The sequence below is a fragment of the Corythoichthys intestinalis genome, chromosome 12, assembly GCF_030265065.1.
Source record: "Corythoichthys intestinalis isolate RoL2023-P3 chromosome 12, ASM3026506v1, whole genome shotgun sequence".
NCBI lineage: Eukaryota > Metazoa > Chordata > Actinopteri > Syngnathiformes > Syngnathidae > Corythoichthys > Corythoichthys intestinalis.
The window spans coordinates 43,628,153-43,641,402 of record NC_080406.1 but is presented as its reverse complement, the minus strand read 5'-3'; the positions used below and the strand labels follow the sequence as shown (position 1 = coordinate 43,641,402).

At 40.3% G+C, this 13,250-nt stretch overlaps 1 protein-coding gene across 2 annotated transcripts in view; it reads left to right on the top strand.

Moving 5' to 3' along the window:
* Nucleotides 1-13,250, top strand: part of LOC130926804 (F-box-like/WD repeat-containing protein TBL1X) — a 65,696-nt gene that overhangs the window by 35,285 nt on the left and 17,161 nt on the right. For both annotated transcript variants that reach the window (XM_057852039.1, XM_057852038.1), the window contains 3 exons: nucleotides 10,718-10,823; nucleotides 12,258-12,403; nucleotides 12,482-12,701. In XM_057852039.1, the coding sequence (XP_057708022.1) occupies nucleotides 10,766-10,823; nucleotides 12,258-12,403; nucleotides 12,482-12,701 (424 nt within the window). In that variant the 5' untranslated portion in view covers nucleotides 10,718-10,765. The remainder of the gene's footprint in view (nucleotides 1-10,717; nucleotides 10,824-12,257; nucleotides 12,404-12,481; nucleotides 12,702-13,250) is intronic.

Below are 13,250 nucleotides of genomic sequence, written 5' to 3'. Positions count from 1 at the left end.
TGACACAATGGTTGACATATCCCTTAAACTTACATTAGTAAAATAATTAGGAATGTGGCGGAAATTAAGAGGGATTAAAAGTGTCTGCACATTTCATATGAGACCGATTTACTAAGGGTGTAACGGTACATGTATTTGTATTGAACCGTTTCGGTGCGTGGTCCTCGGTTCGGAACGGAGGCGTACCGAACAAGTTTCTGACGTAATGTAAAGTGCTGTCAAATTTAGCGCGTTAACGGGTGGTAATTAATTTTTTGAATTAATCACGTTAAAATATGTGACGCATTTAACGCAAGCACGGAATGCCCGCTCATGCATCCCATAATCCCACTGTTACGTCCCTCGGACGGCTCGCTAAGGGCGTAACATAAAACGAGCCACGCACACAGGTTGCGAGTGGACACAAATTTATTCACAGAAGTCGAAGTCGCAATGAACAAAATATACAAAATGCGGAAGAAGCCGACTTCAGCGTAAGCCCAGGCCAAAACAACTAACAATAAAACTACACTCAAACCCCACCCGCTAAGTAAACCCTGATCGTAAAAAGGAAATAACAAGACAGCCACTACCCTGGCTTCTACACTAAACAAAACGGGTTGAACGAAAACGGCAGTTTACAGTTTACCTCTACTGTTGTGGTGCTCTTATTTACAGTGGTGAACAAAAACGATCCAATAACGAATGAACACAAAATACCTCACCGAAAAAGCGGGAATGTAACAAAATAGTGATTAAATGCAAAGGTGAATGGCAAGCAAACAGCTGGCGACGAGGTACGCGGCACGTATGTTGTCAAATGCGAAGTTGCGAACTCTCAGAGTGTTGACTGTAAAATGACGAGCGGTCAGATGACTTTTGTTAACGCTGCCTTTATTTGGTTAACAAGACTCAGGCACAATACAACACACACGTGGGGATGCGAGCTCAAACTACCTTGTATCGGCTTAGCTGCCGTAAAGCACGTGTCATTGTTGCCGCAAATGTAAACAAAGCGCTGCACGATGGATACATGACAGACAGCGGCTAGTTTTTGAATTTGGCACCCTTCCTCGGGTGGCCCATCAGCGGTGGCGACGTCGTCTGCCCGTCCGGCGTCAATCAGCGACCCGCCTCGACCCTTGTCAATCAACCCGCCAAGCGACCCGCGTTAAAATCACCTCGGCTCTGATCGTCATGTAGTGTGAAAGCAAAACCCCGGGTCAACAGTCAACACTCTAATCTACGTGGTGACGTAGGCTCTTACGTGATGCGTCATAACAACGTGCCAGTCGCCTCCCATTTAACACGCCCCACAACCGTAGTTACCTCGATGCTCACAACAAAGCTAGTAGAAGAAGAAGGAGCCAGTAGCGCACCACATTGAACAACATGTCCAAGCATTGGAAAGATGATGAGACCTGCCAGCTCCTTTCCATCCGTGGAGAAAGGAGGCTTCCATGTTGCTCTGCATTGTTTACTTCCTTGAACTGAATGAATTCGGTCGCATTTGTCGACGCGCATCTTAGCGTGGTGACGTCACGTAACCTTACTCATGGCTGAGGAGGAGTGGGGGGTTGGACGGGTGAAAAAAAAAAAGACAAGGCTTTTTTTGTTAATGGGAAAGGTGCCAAATGCCAATTGCTAGTGGTTTGTATCGGCTTGGAAAAAACTCGCGTTGACCCACTAGTTTCAGTGGGAAAGGGGCACAAGTGTCTGTTTTCGGCTCTACATGATGCATATATGTGTATTAATATGATTATTAAAATTTGATTTAAATTTGAGGTATTATTTTCAGCGTTGCCATTAGCCACACATGAATTGTACCATGTCTGTTTCCTTTTTGTATAAAAATAACATTTTTATTCATTTGTTGTAGTGGAAACATACATAGAGTGAACACCAGAGTAAATGTTAGCGCTAAAATGGTGTATTTTCTTCCCATACAACGCTAATGGCGTTTGGTCTGACTTTGAGCTTCAGTCCAGCATGGCAGACATTAGTGTTCCCATGACTACAAGGTTACCCACTTAAAGGCATTCGAGTGAGAAGTCGCTTGTTTAAAGATGATGCTTGTAGGTGGTGGCTGTTTCACCAACAGTGCTTTGTCTGAGCCATTTATGCTTTACCACAAATGACAGCCACACAAAGGACAGTCATAGTTCTTGATGATAGTTTTATAAGCTGCTCACTGTTGCTTGAAAGCGTCGCTCTTAACCCTTCATGGGACAAGTGACTATTGTCGTTAATTTAAAACTTCATATAGACCTGGCATCCGCATTTGTGGACATCACATTTTGGATTGTGTAGGTCAGTGGTCCCCCAACCTTTTTTGCACCACGGACCGGTGTGAAGTGCGCCTTTTTTCCGCGGACTGGCAATGTGTGGCAGAAAATTACAGTAAATATAAAAACTATTAAAAATATATTTTTTAAAACTCACATACACAATGCATAACAAGTCATTTGAGAGCCAGCTAAGTGCAGAATATAAAACAGGTGAGAAACCAATGCCATTTTTGTTCTCTGCCATTTAGAGCCCATCAAAAGTGTTTATTTAATCCAAAATGAATGTCATCTTGTCCTACAAAGGTGCACATGGTAGAAAATTTGAACCCAAATTATTCTTTGTATAATGGGTGTCATTTTAAAGCTATTCTTAGTGAATAATCTGAAGTATGTGAGATTATTGATGAACATGACGTGTTTTTATTTTGAAAGTTCACCGGACGTTCGTTTGCTAAGCCGCTAACTGTAAGCTTTACACTCCGCAAAAAAAAAAAAAAAAAAGTGCACTTGTCAGTGTCGGTAATAGATTTTTTTTTCGCAACGTTTGCAAATGCTGTTAACCAGCAAGTTTTCATGATTGAAGTGTCACCTTTTAACTGCAATTTTGCGTTTTGGAGAAGACTGCCAATGTTTTGTAACAGGCTAAATGGTTAGTACATTGTCTTTTGTCCATTAGCCTCAGTGTAGCAATGCTAACGTTTTACAGTGTTCAATATTGATGTGTTTCTTTATTTTGTATGTCTGAACTTTAATTCTATGGTGTGTTGATAAACATCTGTGAAAGGAACTGGAGTCTCATATGCAATCAACACGCATGTGTGCCGAGTGCGCATAGCAAAATTGCCGCCCTCATTTTTATTCACCCTACAATAAATTGACTTATTGCATATCGCGACAGGCTTTGCGCCTACATCATTATTGAAGACAAAACTAGTCAGAGCAGAATTATCGGAAGCACCCTGTTCGTCATTGCTAAGGGCTATAGAAATAAATTTGATTGATTGATAGATTCTCCCACCTGCAGCACACAGCCAACAGCAACTTACATTACTGTTAACATTGACTGACACTGGGTTGCTATCGTTGTGCAAACACCCCAGTAATGGCAGCCAACCACTAGAGGGTGACGTACACAAATTTCTACTCGGATTAGTCCACACAGGCATATTGATGTGTGGAGAGGCACAGGCCAGATTGCGGTCATTAACAAATATTTTTATCATTTCTCTGTGGCCTGGTAGCAAATGTGCTACCTACCGGGCCCGGTGGTTGGGGATCATTGATGTAGGTCCCAATACTAATGGTGCGTTCAGACTAGGGCTGTCCCAAACGACTAATTTCCTCCCGATTAGTCAGCCGACTATTTTTACGATTAGTCGACTAATCTAATAATTTTTTTACTAATTTAAGAATGAAATTTTTGTTGACACTTATTAATTCATAAAAAACATTTTGGAACACCTAAATTCTTTGTTAACGTGTAAATAAATACCATAAATATCAATAATAAATCACAAACAATGAGGTCAAATGCTGCTGGCATTAACTACCGCTACTTCTAAAAAAAAATAAATCTTTTTTTGTGGTATGTCATTGTCTATATTGTTAAAATAAATTGCAATGTCCCGGACAACTATTTTCAGAATACTTTGTGTGAGTTCAGATGCTCTTTCTGGTGTGCATTCCGCATTTTTTGGGAAGGGGAAAACTGTTTAACTTTTGTTTGTTTTAACCTGAAAATAGACAAAGCAGAGGGCACACTGAAATATTACCACAATTATTTTGAATGAAAGGCACACATAGTCATAGTAACAAAAATAAATAAATAGTATTAATTTCATAGTATACTACTATATGTATATACACAATAATACTTTATAATATAAAGTAACTTAACATTAATGCAGTCATGGATTATAGTGAGCAGGCCAGTGCTGTTTCCATATATATTTTTATTATATTATGTATATACAGGATATATATATATATATATATATATATCCCCCCGCCCCCCCAAGTGGGAGCTTCCATGATCCTAATAAATTTAATAATTAAATATTATATAATTTTATCAAATAAAAATGCATGTTGATACGACACATAAAGGCAACTTCAATTTTAAAAAAAAAAAAAACCATTAGAACGTTGTATAGACTTACAATCCGCTAGCTTGTTGTTTCTTGTTGTCTTCGAAAATTTTCTTGGGTGACGGCGCTTCAAGTGTTCGTTCACAGCTGATGTGCTACAGTGGTATGCGAGCTCAGCTTAGCAAAGAGTACACAGTCGCACCCTCCATATTTTCCTTGAAATAATTCAAGGCTCTGGCTTTTCTGGTCCGCTTTTTTGGCTTTATGCCACTTTCACGTGACACTAGAGCTGGGCGATATGGCCTTAAACATGTATCACGATAAATTGAGCAGATTTATCTCGATAACGATAAATGACGATAAATTCGCCCAAGCAGACTGTTATATAATTTGAAAATCTGAATCAATGCATGAAATACAGATTAACTATTTCTTGTTGATTTATTTACCAGCATTCAATTTGATATACTGTATTTAACAATTGTACATGCAGTCTAAACATTGTTTATAAAAATGTATTGTAAGCAATAAGAATTCAAGTATGAACATTTATAACAGCGTGTATGACTTGAACAATGTACATTGTCAAAATCAATATGCCTGTGCAAACATGTAATTGTAACACAAATGACTTGCAGCTTGAACAGTACACTTCAGACAACTTATTGTTAATGGCTGCTGTGACATAATTATTAAATACAAGTGTTTACTTTATGGTTTAAGGGTTTTTTCCCCCCAGTGCATTTTTTAATAAATGCACGTACAATAAAAATAGCTGGGGCCATTTCTCGGTCATTATAAGTTTCGCCATTGGATTGTACTTTATGCTGAATGCTTAACCATCACAAAAGCTATCAGAGGAATCACACACAGACAGATACAAAATAACGCCACATAGTAATTGCTAGATGCAGTCCGTGCCCAATCCACTCATTAAGTTCAGCCGTTTCGACAAGGTTAGAGCCGCTATCAGACTCCATAACGTTCATTTGTAGCGTTAGCCGCTAGCTAGCGTTAGCCTGGCTACCAGTAGAAAGCACTGAAAGCACCATCTCCGGAAATCGTGAGAACAAAGGAGGACAGCGGGTGAAAGCCCGTCTGGATGCCACCAAGAGTCTACTAAATGTCGGTTGAAAGTTTGGTGAACCTCCCTTAAGCCACACTCCATCACGTTTTGCTTGTAGCGTTAGCTGCTAGCGTTAGCTTACCGGGCTTTTGTTTGATTGGCATGCTGATGATCACGTGACTCCCTACGTAAGCACATTCACTGCTTTCTTAAAGGGGAATGAACATAGACGAACAACACAGAATCAAAGCGGGATGAAAATACTATATTTTCTTGTTTTATTAATTTACCGAATTTACCGACATGGTCAAAATTACGTCGGTCATCGTTAAGAATTTCGGTGACGGTAAATTTTCGGTTTACCGCCCTGCTCTACGTGACACCAATTCTGCCCTTTTTGGTATTTGGCGGTGTTTTCAACTCCTCGCCGTACTGAGGAGTGAACCGGCGATTCACTTGGCTCGTTGTCGTCGGTTCGTCCGATTTCCTCCTCAGGAAATTGGCGGCGTACATTAAAAACACCAAGAGGCGTGGGATTGCTCTTTATGGATACTTTTATTGACCAAAACAAAAACGTGGGGGATGGAGCAACTGAACTCCGCGCTACCCGCGCACTTTCCCAACTCACCGATCTCGCTCGCTATCGCTCTCTCCCTCTCTCTCGCTCGCCCACATTCTTCCTCTTTGCTCAATCTGACAATGCCGGTCACATTGAAATAACAGTGGCCCCCTTGGCGGTGCCAGTAACAACCGTTTGCATCGCGAGCGCCCGCCATTCTAAACTTTATCTGAATGTATTTTTTTTAACCCGTCATTACCCGTCAACGGTATGTTTTGCCCGTCGATGCATTTACGTCATTGATGACGTCGACAACGTCTACTAGTCAGGACAGCTCTAATTCAGACTGGCCGTGTTTTTTTTTTTTTTTTCTCATCGTACAATGTGTTCCAGTTTAACAACATAGGCCACGCAAGCGATATCACGTGTAACATTTTTGCGCTGTAGAGAAGATAACTGAGTTGATCTTTCTGCGACAGATTTTAGCATTGACGAGAAATTGTAATACCGTAATTTCCTGAATATAACGCGCACTTTTTTTCCCCAAAATCAACTGGTAAACTCATGGTGCGCATTATAAACGGGTACATGGATGGAGACAGAAATATATATGTATTACATATATATATAAACCGATTTTTTTTCATTGACACGGCCACGTTGTGTTGAAGAAACGTATGCGGCGACCCGTTGTCGACCATTACGGTACGTGACGTCACCGTTTTGTTTCGGTAATACTTCACTCTAATCGGCCGAATGATTTCGTCTGTGTTAAATTCTGCTTTTTTCACTCTTCATAAAGCACAGAATTTAGTTTCTTGAACTCATTTGAGTCGACGTTTATTGCAGCTCCGCAATTCGGACCTTAACAAATGTAAGGACACACACTTCCTGTGTCCGTCAACTATATCGGTCCCTCGGGAAACTCAAACCCAAATAACAATAGTTCCTTTGGTTACTGTCGTGTTGACAGCTATGAGCTCTCACGGATTTCCGACTTACGTTCTCACTTTCATTTTACCGTATCAATCCATGGAAGAAACATTTATTCATCATGAGGAAACGAGCAAGTTATACAGCAGCCTTTATAAGAAAAGTCACATCTGTTTTGTTTTCTCCTAGATTCTGGTAAGTTGGAGAAGTTGTCAAATCATATTATTACCGTAAATATTGTCAGTTCACGTTAATGTTTTGAACTACCAATGTGCTATGCTTGTGCTGTTTCACCAGTCAGTAAAATGACATCTCTGTATCTGTACACAAGCTCTGTTTTCTTGTATTCTTCTATTTATTGGTGCTAAAATTAGGGTGCGCGTTATAAACGGGTACAATAATTTTCCCTAGATTTTACAAGTAAATTTGGGGTGCGCATTATACACGGGTGCGCCTTATATTCGGGAAATTACGGTATTACCACAAGTTGTAATATTAAAGGATAAAAATCGTAATAATACAAGATTTAAGGGGTTTTGTTGCTTATTTTTATGTTAGATGAACCCGTAGTTGTTTGTTTTCACAGGCTTAGACTTTTACCAACGTTCAACGTATCAATACAAAACTTTGAGGGTAATATTAGAAGATTTAAGTAAGAAAAAAGTCATTAAATGACAAGAATAAAGTTGCTAGAGTATGTTACGTGAACCGGAATTTGTTTGAGATACATGGACTTCAACTTTTGGTGACGTAAAGCTCTGCGTTTGGCGACGGGCATAGTGAGAGTAACGCATTGTCACGCACATGGATTGGACGTCTAGTGCCGTCATTGGCAGCCAGCGATTTAAACGAGTGCCATATAAAGGGTTAAACCAGTGGACACGGATATTTATCTCAATTTTTCCCCATATACTGTTTGTCCTGTTCTTTTCCCCCTCAAGTTCAAATGTTATCAGAACTGACAAGCTAAGCAAAGAGCTTTTTATAGTCCACTCATCAGTTGAGCGTAGAGAAACCTTCAAGCTTTTTGTCAGATGTGGAGGCCCAGATAGTGGAACAGATCATAGCCGTCTGATTGATGCTGATGCCCTTCCCCCATCTCTAGCGGGGCCCGAAGCTCTTGAGGCTTCCCGGGAATGAAGTGTGCAGTTTTGTTGTTGTTTTCACCGTTGTTGTGACTGGGCTTTCATGCGGCTTTCCACCTCAAGTGTAAGCTAATGGGGCTGTGTGGTCAAATCAGGACAAGGTAGCTAAGGCAAGTGTTTTTGTTTTCATGCAGAGGGAAGCAGAGAGAGATGTTTTGCATTTGGAATGAATTTCAGATGACATGAATCCATGGGAAGTGAAAGGTGTGGTAATAATGTCTTACAAATGCTGTTGGAGTCTCTTCCGCTTTTCTCCTTTTGTGATTTGCTGGACATTTTTAATCAGGAGCTTCCTTTTAATAGCGCACTTTGCCCCAGTGGGAGTCAGCGGAACAAAACACATTGTGCCTGCATGAATTAAGAATGTTAGTTTAATTACTGAACCTCAGTTGTGGTACATTAAAGGTGAATTCCCCTAACAAAGATTATAGCAAGGTGAAAGAGTGAATAATTCCTTTTGAGAAACTTGTTCACGCCCTCTGGCTGTGCGCTCTTTGGTAATTGGGACAATACTGTTGTCTGTATTTTCCTCCATCGCTCTTGTTGCTATGCTACCAAAAGGGAATTGGAGTGGCCACGGTTGTTCTTAGCAATTCAACTTGGACAACCATACATACCTCATATGTGATGCAACAATGATTCCGCTTTGTGAATCTTCTTTTTCTCTATTCTCAAGCAAAAAACAACTGACGCTACTAATTCTCATATAAGTCCTGGCAATTAGCGTGTTATCATGACACGTTCTATATCCAGAGTTTCACCCTGAAAACTTGCAAAGCCTGGTGGCAGAGAAGCCCACCAGTGGCCCACCATGTTTTTGAAAAATAAATAAATACAAATAAAAATGTTAAGCTGACAGGAAATTTTAAACTTGGACCTAACAATGCACTTAAAAAGTCTTGCCAAAAGCCACTGATCTGAAATACAGTTCAAACAAAGAAACAAACAAGAATACAATGGAGTGCAGAGAGCAGGGACAGCTCAAACTCAGCTCAGGTATTTTATTTTTTTATGTTCCTTATCCGATTACTCGATTATTCGAACTAAATAGTTCATCGATTAATCGACTACTAAAATAATCAATAGCTGCAGCCTTAGTTGCATGTAGATATTGCACTTTCAAACGTACCACCAGACCCGGTTAAAAAAGTGCTGTTGAAATATGCATATTTTTTTAAAGACTTATAGATATGTAGGCTGTAATAAGCCACAATTGTTCTATTTAATAAAATATGTTATTAGAAACACATATATTATTACCATTGATTTAGAAATCTATAATACTTAGTACACATTTTGACCTACGGAGGGCGCCATGTTTTACGCGCGCAATGCACGCTGTGGGTGATGATGCGGTTGGGCTGGACTGGGAGAATAGCTGTGCTAGCTAGCAATCAAAGCTAGTATGACGACTGGCATGATTTTGTCACATTTTGCTGGTCATATTGTTTTGTTATAGAAATGTGGGATGAGTTACCAACGTTATACCTGCATCCAATTTCTGCTCATCAGCAGTGTCTTTAAACCGATCCTAGGTGGATTGCCGAGATATTAACTTGCTGCCATTTGACAGTTTGTATATCCCTTAGTTGCTAGTTGCACCATTGCCTTGTTTCTTTCCCCATTGTCTGCCTCTCACCGTGGTTTTCCTTTTTTTTTTTTTTTTTTTTTTTTATCCCGGCCTATTGACACAGACCCTTTTTGTGTCTCCCTTTTCGCAATCGCCAGTTTTTTTGTGTGTTCAATAAACCCTTTTTCGCAATCCCTATGTTATTTTTGTCTGCTTGCTGTCTGAACTGACCTGCGTTTTCTAATGCTGTGGTCAAGCCAGCCGCACTTTCTATTCAGTTGCGTTTCCCTTTCAGATTTTACCGCACAGACAGACAACGCATATAGGTTACGATTGCTTTATAAAGAAAATAATGACTCTGTTGCCACACGGACGTATATAGTAGTGCTGTGGTCTACGCGTTCGTCTGTCACACTGAAAACAGTGTTCGAATCCCGATGGAGACCTTCATTTAATTGTTTTCGCTGCTCGTTTTGGGAATTATCGACATTGCTGTCGTGCTCATTACTTTTTCGCTCAGGATCAAATTGGAAAGGCAGAACCGACGACATAGTTATGTAGCTAATGAGTGACACTGTGGAAGTACGGCAGTGCTGCCCAGGGACGTCACCGCCCAGAGTGCATTACGTCTTCAACAACAATGGCGACCTACCAGTTACACTAATTTTTAAATTTTTTATAAAAACGAAAACATTAAGAGGGGTTTGAAAATCAAATTTTGATAGCCCATGCTAACAATTCATTCTGTCCGTGGTTCCCTTTAATACGTTCTTTTGTAGCACTGTTTTAACCTGTCGAGGGAGGCAAGAGAAGCCTGGTAGCCCTCCAGGTTTATAAAGCACTGGGGGTAACCCTGTATGTCGCTTTGTGGTTTGGTTGGTCACAAGTTCTGTTGCCAAGTTACGTGCAGGAAACTAAAGTTTATATCAGCCTTGGTAAGAAAGTGTAAAAAATGTTTGCGTACGGTTATCTGGAAGACAGTTGACAATCTTGCTATGAGTGGAAAAGATAAAGAGATGCTTTGTTGCAATGATTCGAGTACTGAGATGTAGTAATACGCCTGTTTCTATTTTTGTATACGTCTCTCCAGGAGTGAGCCGAGCCTTCCAACAGACCTCCGCTGTTTCTCTGGGCTAAAATGAGTATTACCAGTGACGAGGTGAACTTCTTGGTCTACAGATACCTCCAAGAATCAGGTTGGTCCTTTAAAGCTGGAATTGATACTTAAACACATTCAATGATACAGGTATGGTTTGAGCTGAAAAGATGAATGAACCCTTTACACTCAAAATGGATTGGACGTCTCGTGCCGTCAATAGCATTGAAAGACGAGAATTCACTGCAGTCATCCAGTTGTAAATTAGATGGACGTCTATCGTTACAAATAGCAGGCAATTAGTTAAATACTGTGGTTTAATTTTTTTTAAAAATTTCAATCAACTTCAGACTGTTATACGCACCATAACCAGTGTATTTGGTTTTATTCAATTTGCTTTCATGTACAGTATGGATAAATATATAACTTTTATCTTGATAATTCCAGCAACCATTTTTACGGACACAGCCTAGTAGATTAAAAAAATGTACTTGCACTGTCTAAAAAGTGGCAGGCTGGGGCCCTGACTTCATGTCAAAACCTTGTTGGATGCCATCAAGTCACATGACTGAATCCTGGAATGATGCTTCATGCACTTCATTTGATTTTGAGACCGTAATAATAATCCTCACTTTATTCCACAAACGCAGTAAAGCTGTTTCATACATTCCCACCTTTCATGCACAACAGGCAGTCATCTTTACAAACAGTCATTCTCAGGTCACTAACCTGTAAAAGTCAATCTTGAGCACTGTATAGCTTGATGCGACTTTGTGCATGTTGGCTCATATAACGACTTTGGAGTAGGTTTTATTTACAATTTGAATGTCAGTAAACGCTTCAATGCTTCATAGAAAATAGTCCTATTATGAAATGGTTGCTTTGAAATGTCAGCATACGTTTCGGTCCTGCATAGAATCTGCGCCTTAGATTAGTTTAGTTTGGCACATCATTTTGTTGTGGCTGACGTTAGATGCAAAGGTGCATCTACTCTTCGAAAGTGTCGACTAGCTTGTGTAGAGTGCCCATTGAGCTGATGATACACAGCTGTCACAGTCAGGGGAGTGGTTTAACCACTGCAATAAATGTCATTTCCAATACATTTGGGAATAAAATTCTCCACTCAGACTGTTATATAAACGCTTTTACGATAAAAGCTTAAAACCTGAAATGAGCAACTGTACAATCATTGAGGAAGTGAACCTGTTATCACTGAGATTAAGTGAGAAGACTCTCAGCAGGACTTCACTGCAGTGCACTTTGGCACCTCTCCAATTAAGGTTCATCTCACGTGGGAGGTGCCTTTTAAAACTTTTATTACACACAACACAAATCCTTGTCAGCTTTGGTGTAGCCAAACATAAATGCGGGGGGGGGGGGGCCCTTGCGCCTTAATAACCTAGCCTAAAAGAACCTATTAGATACTCCGAATATGGCCATAGACAATGCACAGCATCAATGACTCATATGTCATACTTATGTAATTTGGTCTCAGGAAGGAATGTAGATGATGAATATATGGTTTTGTTTTCAGGTTTCTCCCACTCAGCGTTCACCTTTGGCATTGAAAGCCACATTAGCCAGTCTAACATCAATGGAACACTAGTGCCCCCTGCAGCCCTCATTTCCATCCTGCAGAAAGGGCTCCAATATGTAGAGGCAGAGATAAGCATCAATGAGGTGAGATGAGATTTGCCGTAGCGACTAGCTTCCGCCTGTATTTTTACGAGATATTTACAAAATGAGTCTCGCCCACAGGACGGAACGGTGTTCGACGGGCGGCCGATCGAGTCGCTTTCGCTCATCGACGCCGTGATGCCCGACGTGGTGCAGACGCGGCAGCAGGCCTTCCGTGACAAACTGGCTCAGCAGCAGGCTGCCTGCACCATGGCGGCCTCCACCTCCGGCAACCAATCCAACGCGCCAAAGAACGGGGACGCCACTGTCAATGGGGAGGAGAACGGCACCCACAATATGAGTAAGTGGAAGACTGGAAAATTTGGGATTCGTGTTTTTTGGATAAATGGACTACTTACAACAGTGAAATGCAGGAAACAAATCGGCAACCTTGCCACTGTTCTAACAACTTTGATGTTATTTCATAAAGTAACTAATTAGCTGTCAGTGGCGGCGATAGACGTCCAATCCATTTTTTGAAAATGAATTGGATGTCAATTGACGTCAATAGCAGTGAATGAGTTAACAGGAAATGTTTACAGTTCAGATTTTCAGAACAAATTCAGGAAAAATACTTGATTTAATATATCATAATAGATAAAACATATGTCTCCATTTGATGCAGTTGGAGTAGTGCCTTTAAAGAATACAGTAAATTATAAATAGATAAAACTACATATGTGTGTGTGTGTGTGTATATATATATATATATATATAATGTACAACCAACGGCCTTTTTTTACATACAGTGTAACTTAAGGGAGAAGTTAAGGATTTTTTACATAAGGCTGAATCTTCATGTTAGAGGGTGTTTAATTAGTCGGTGGAGTTGATTTCAACAAGTTTCGTG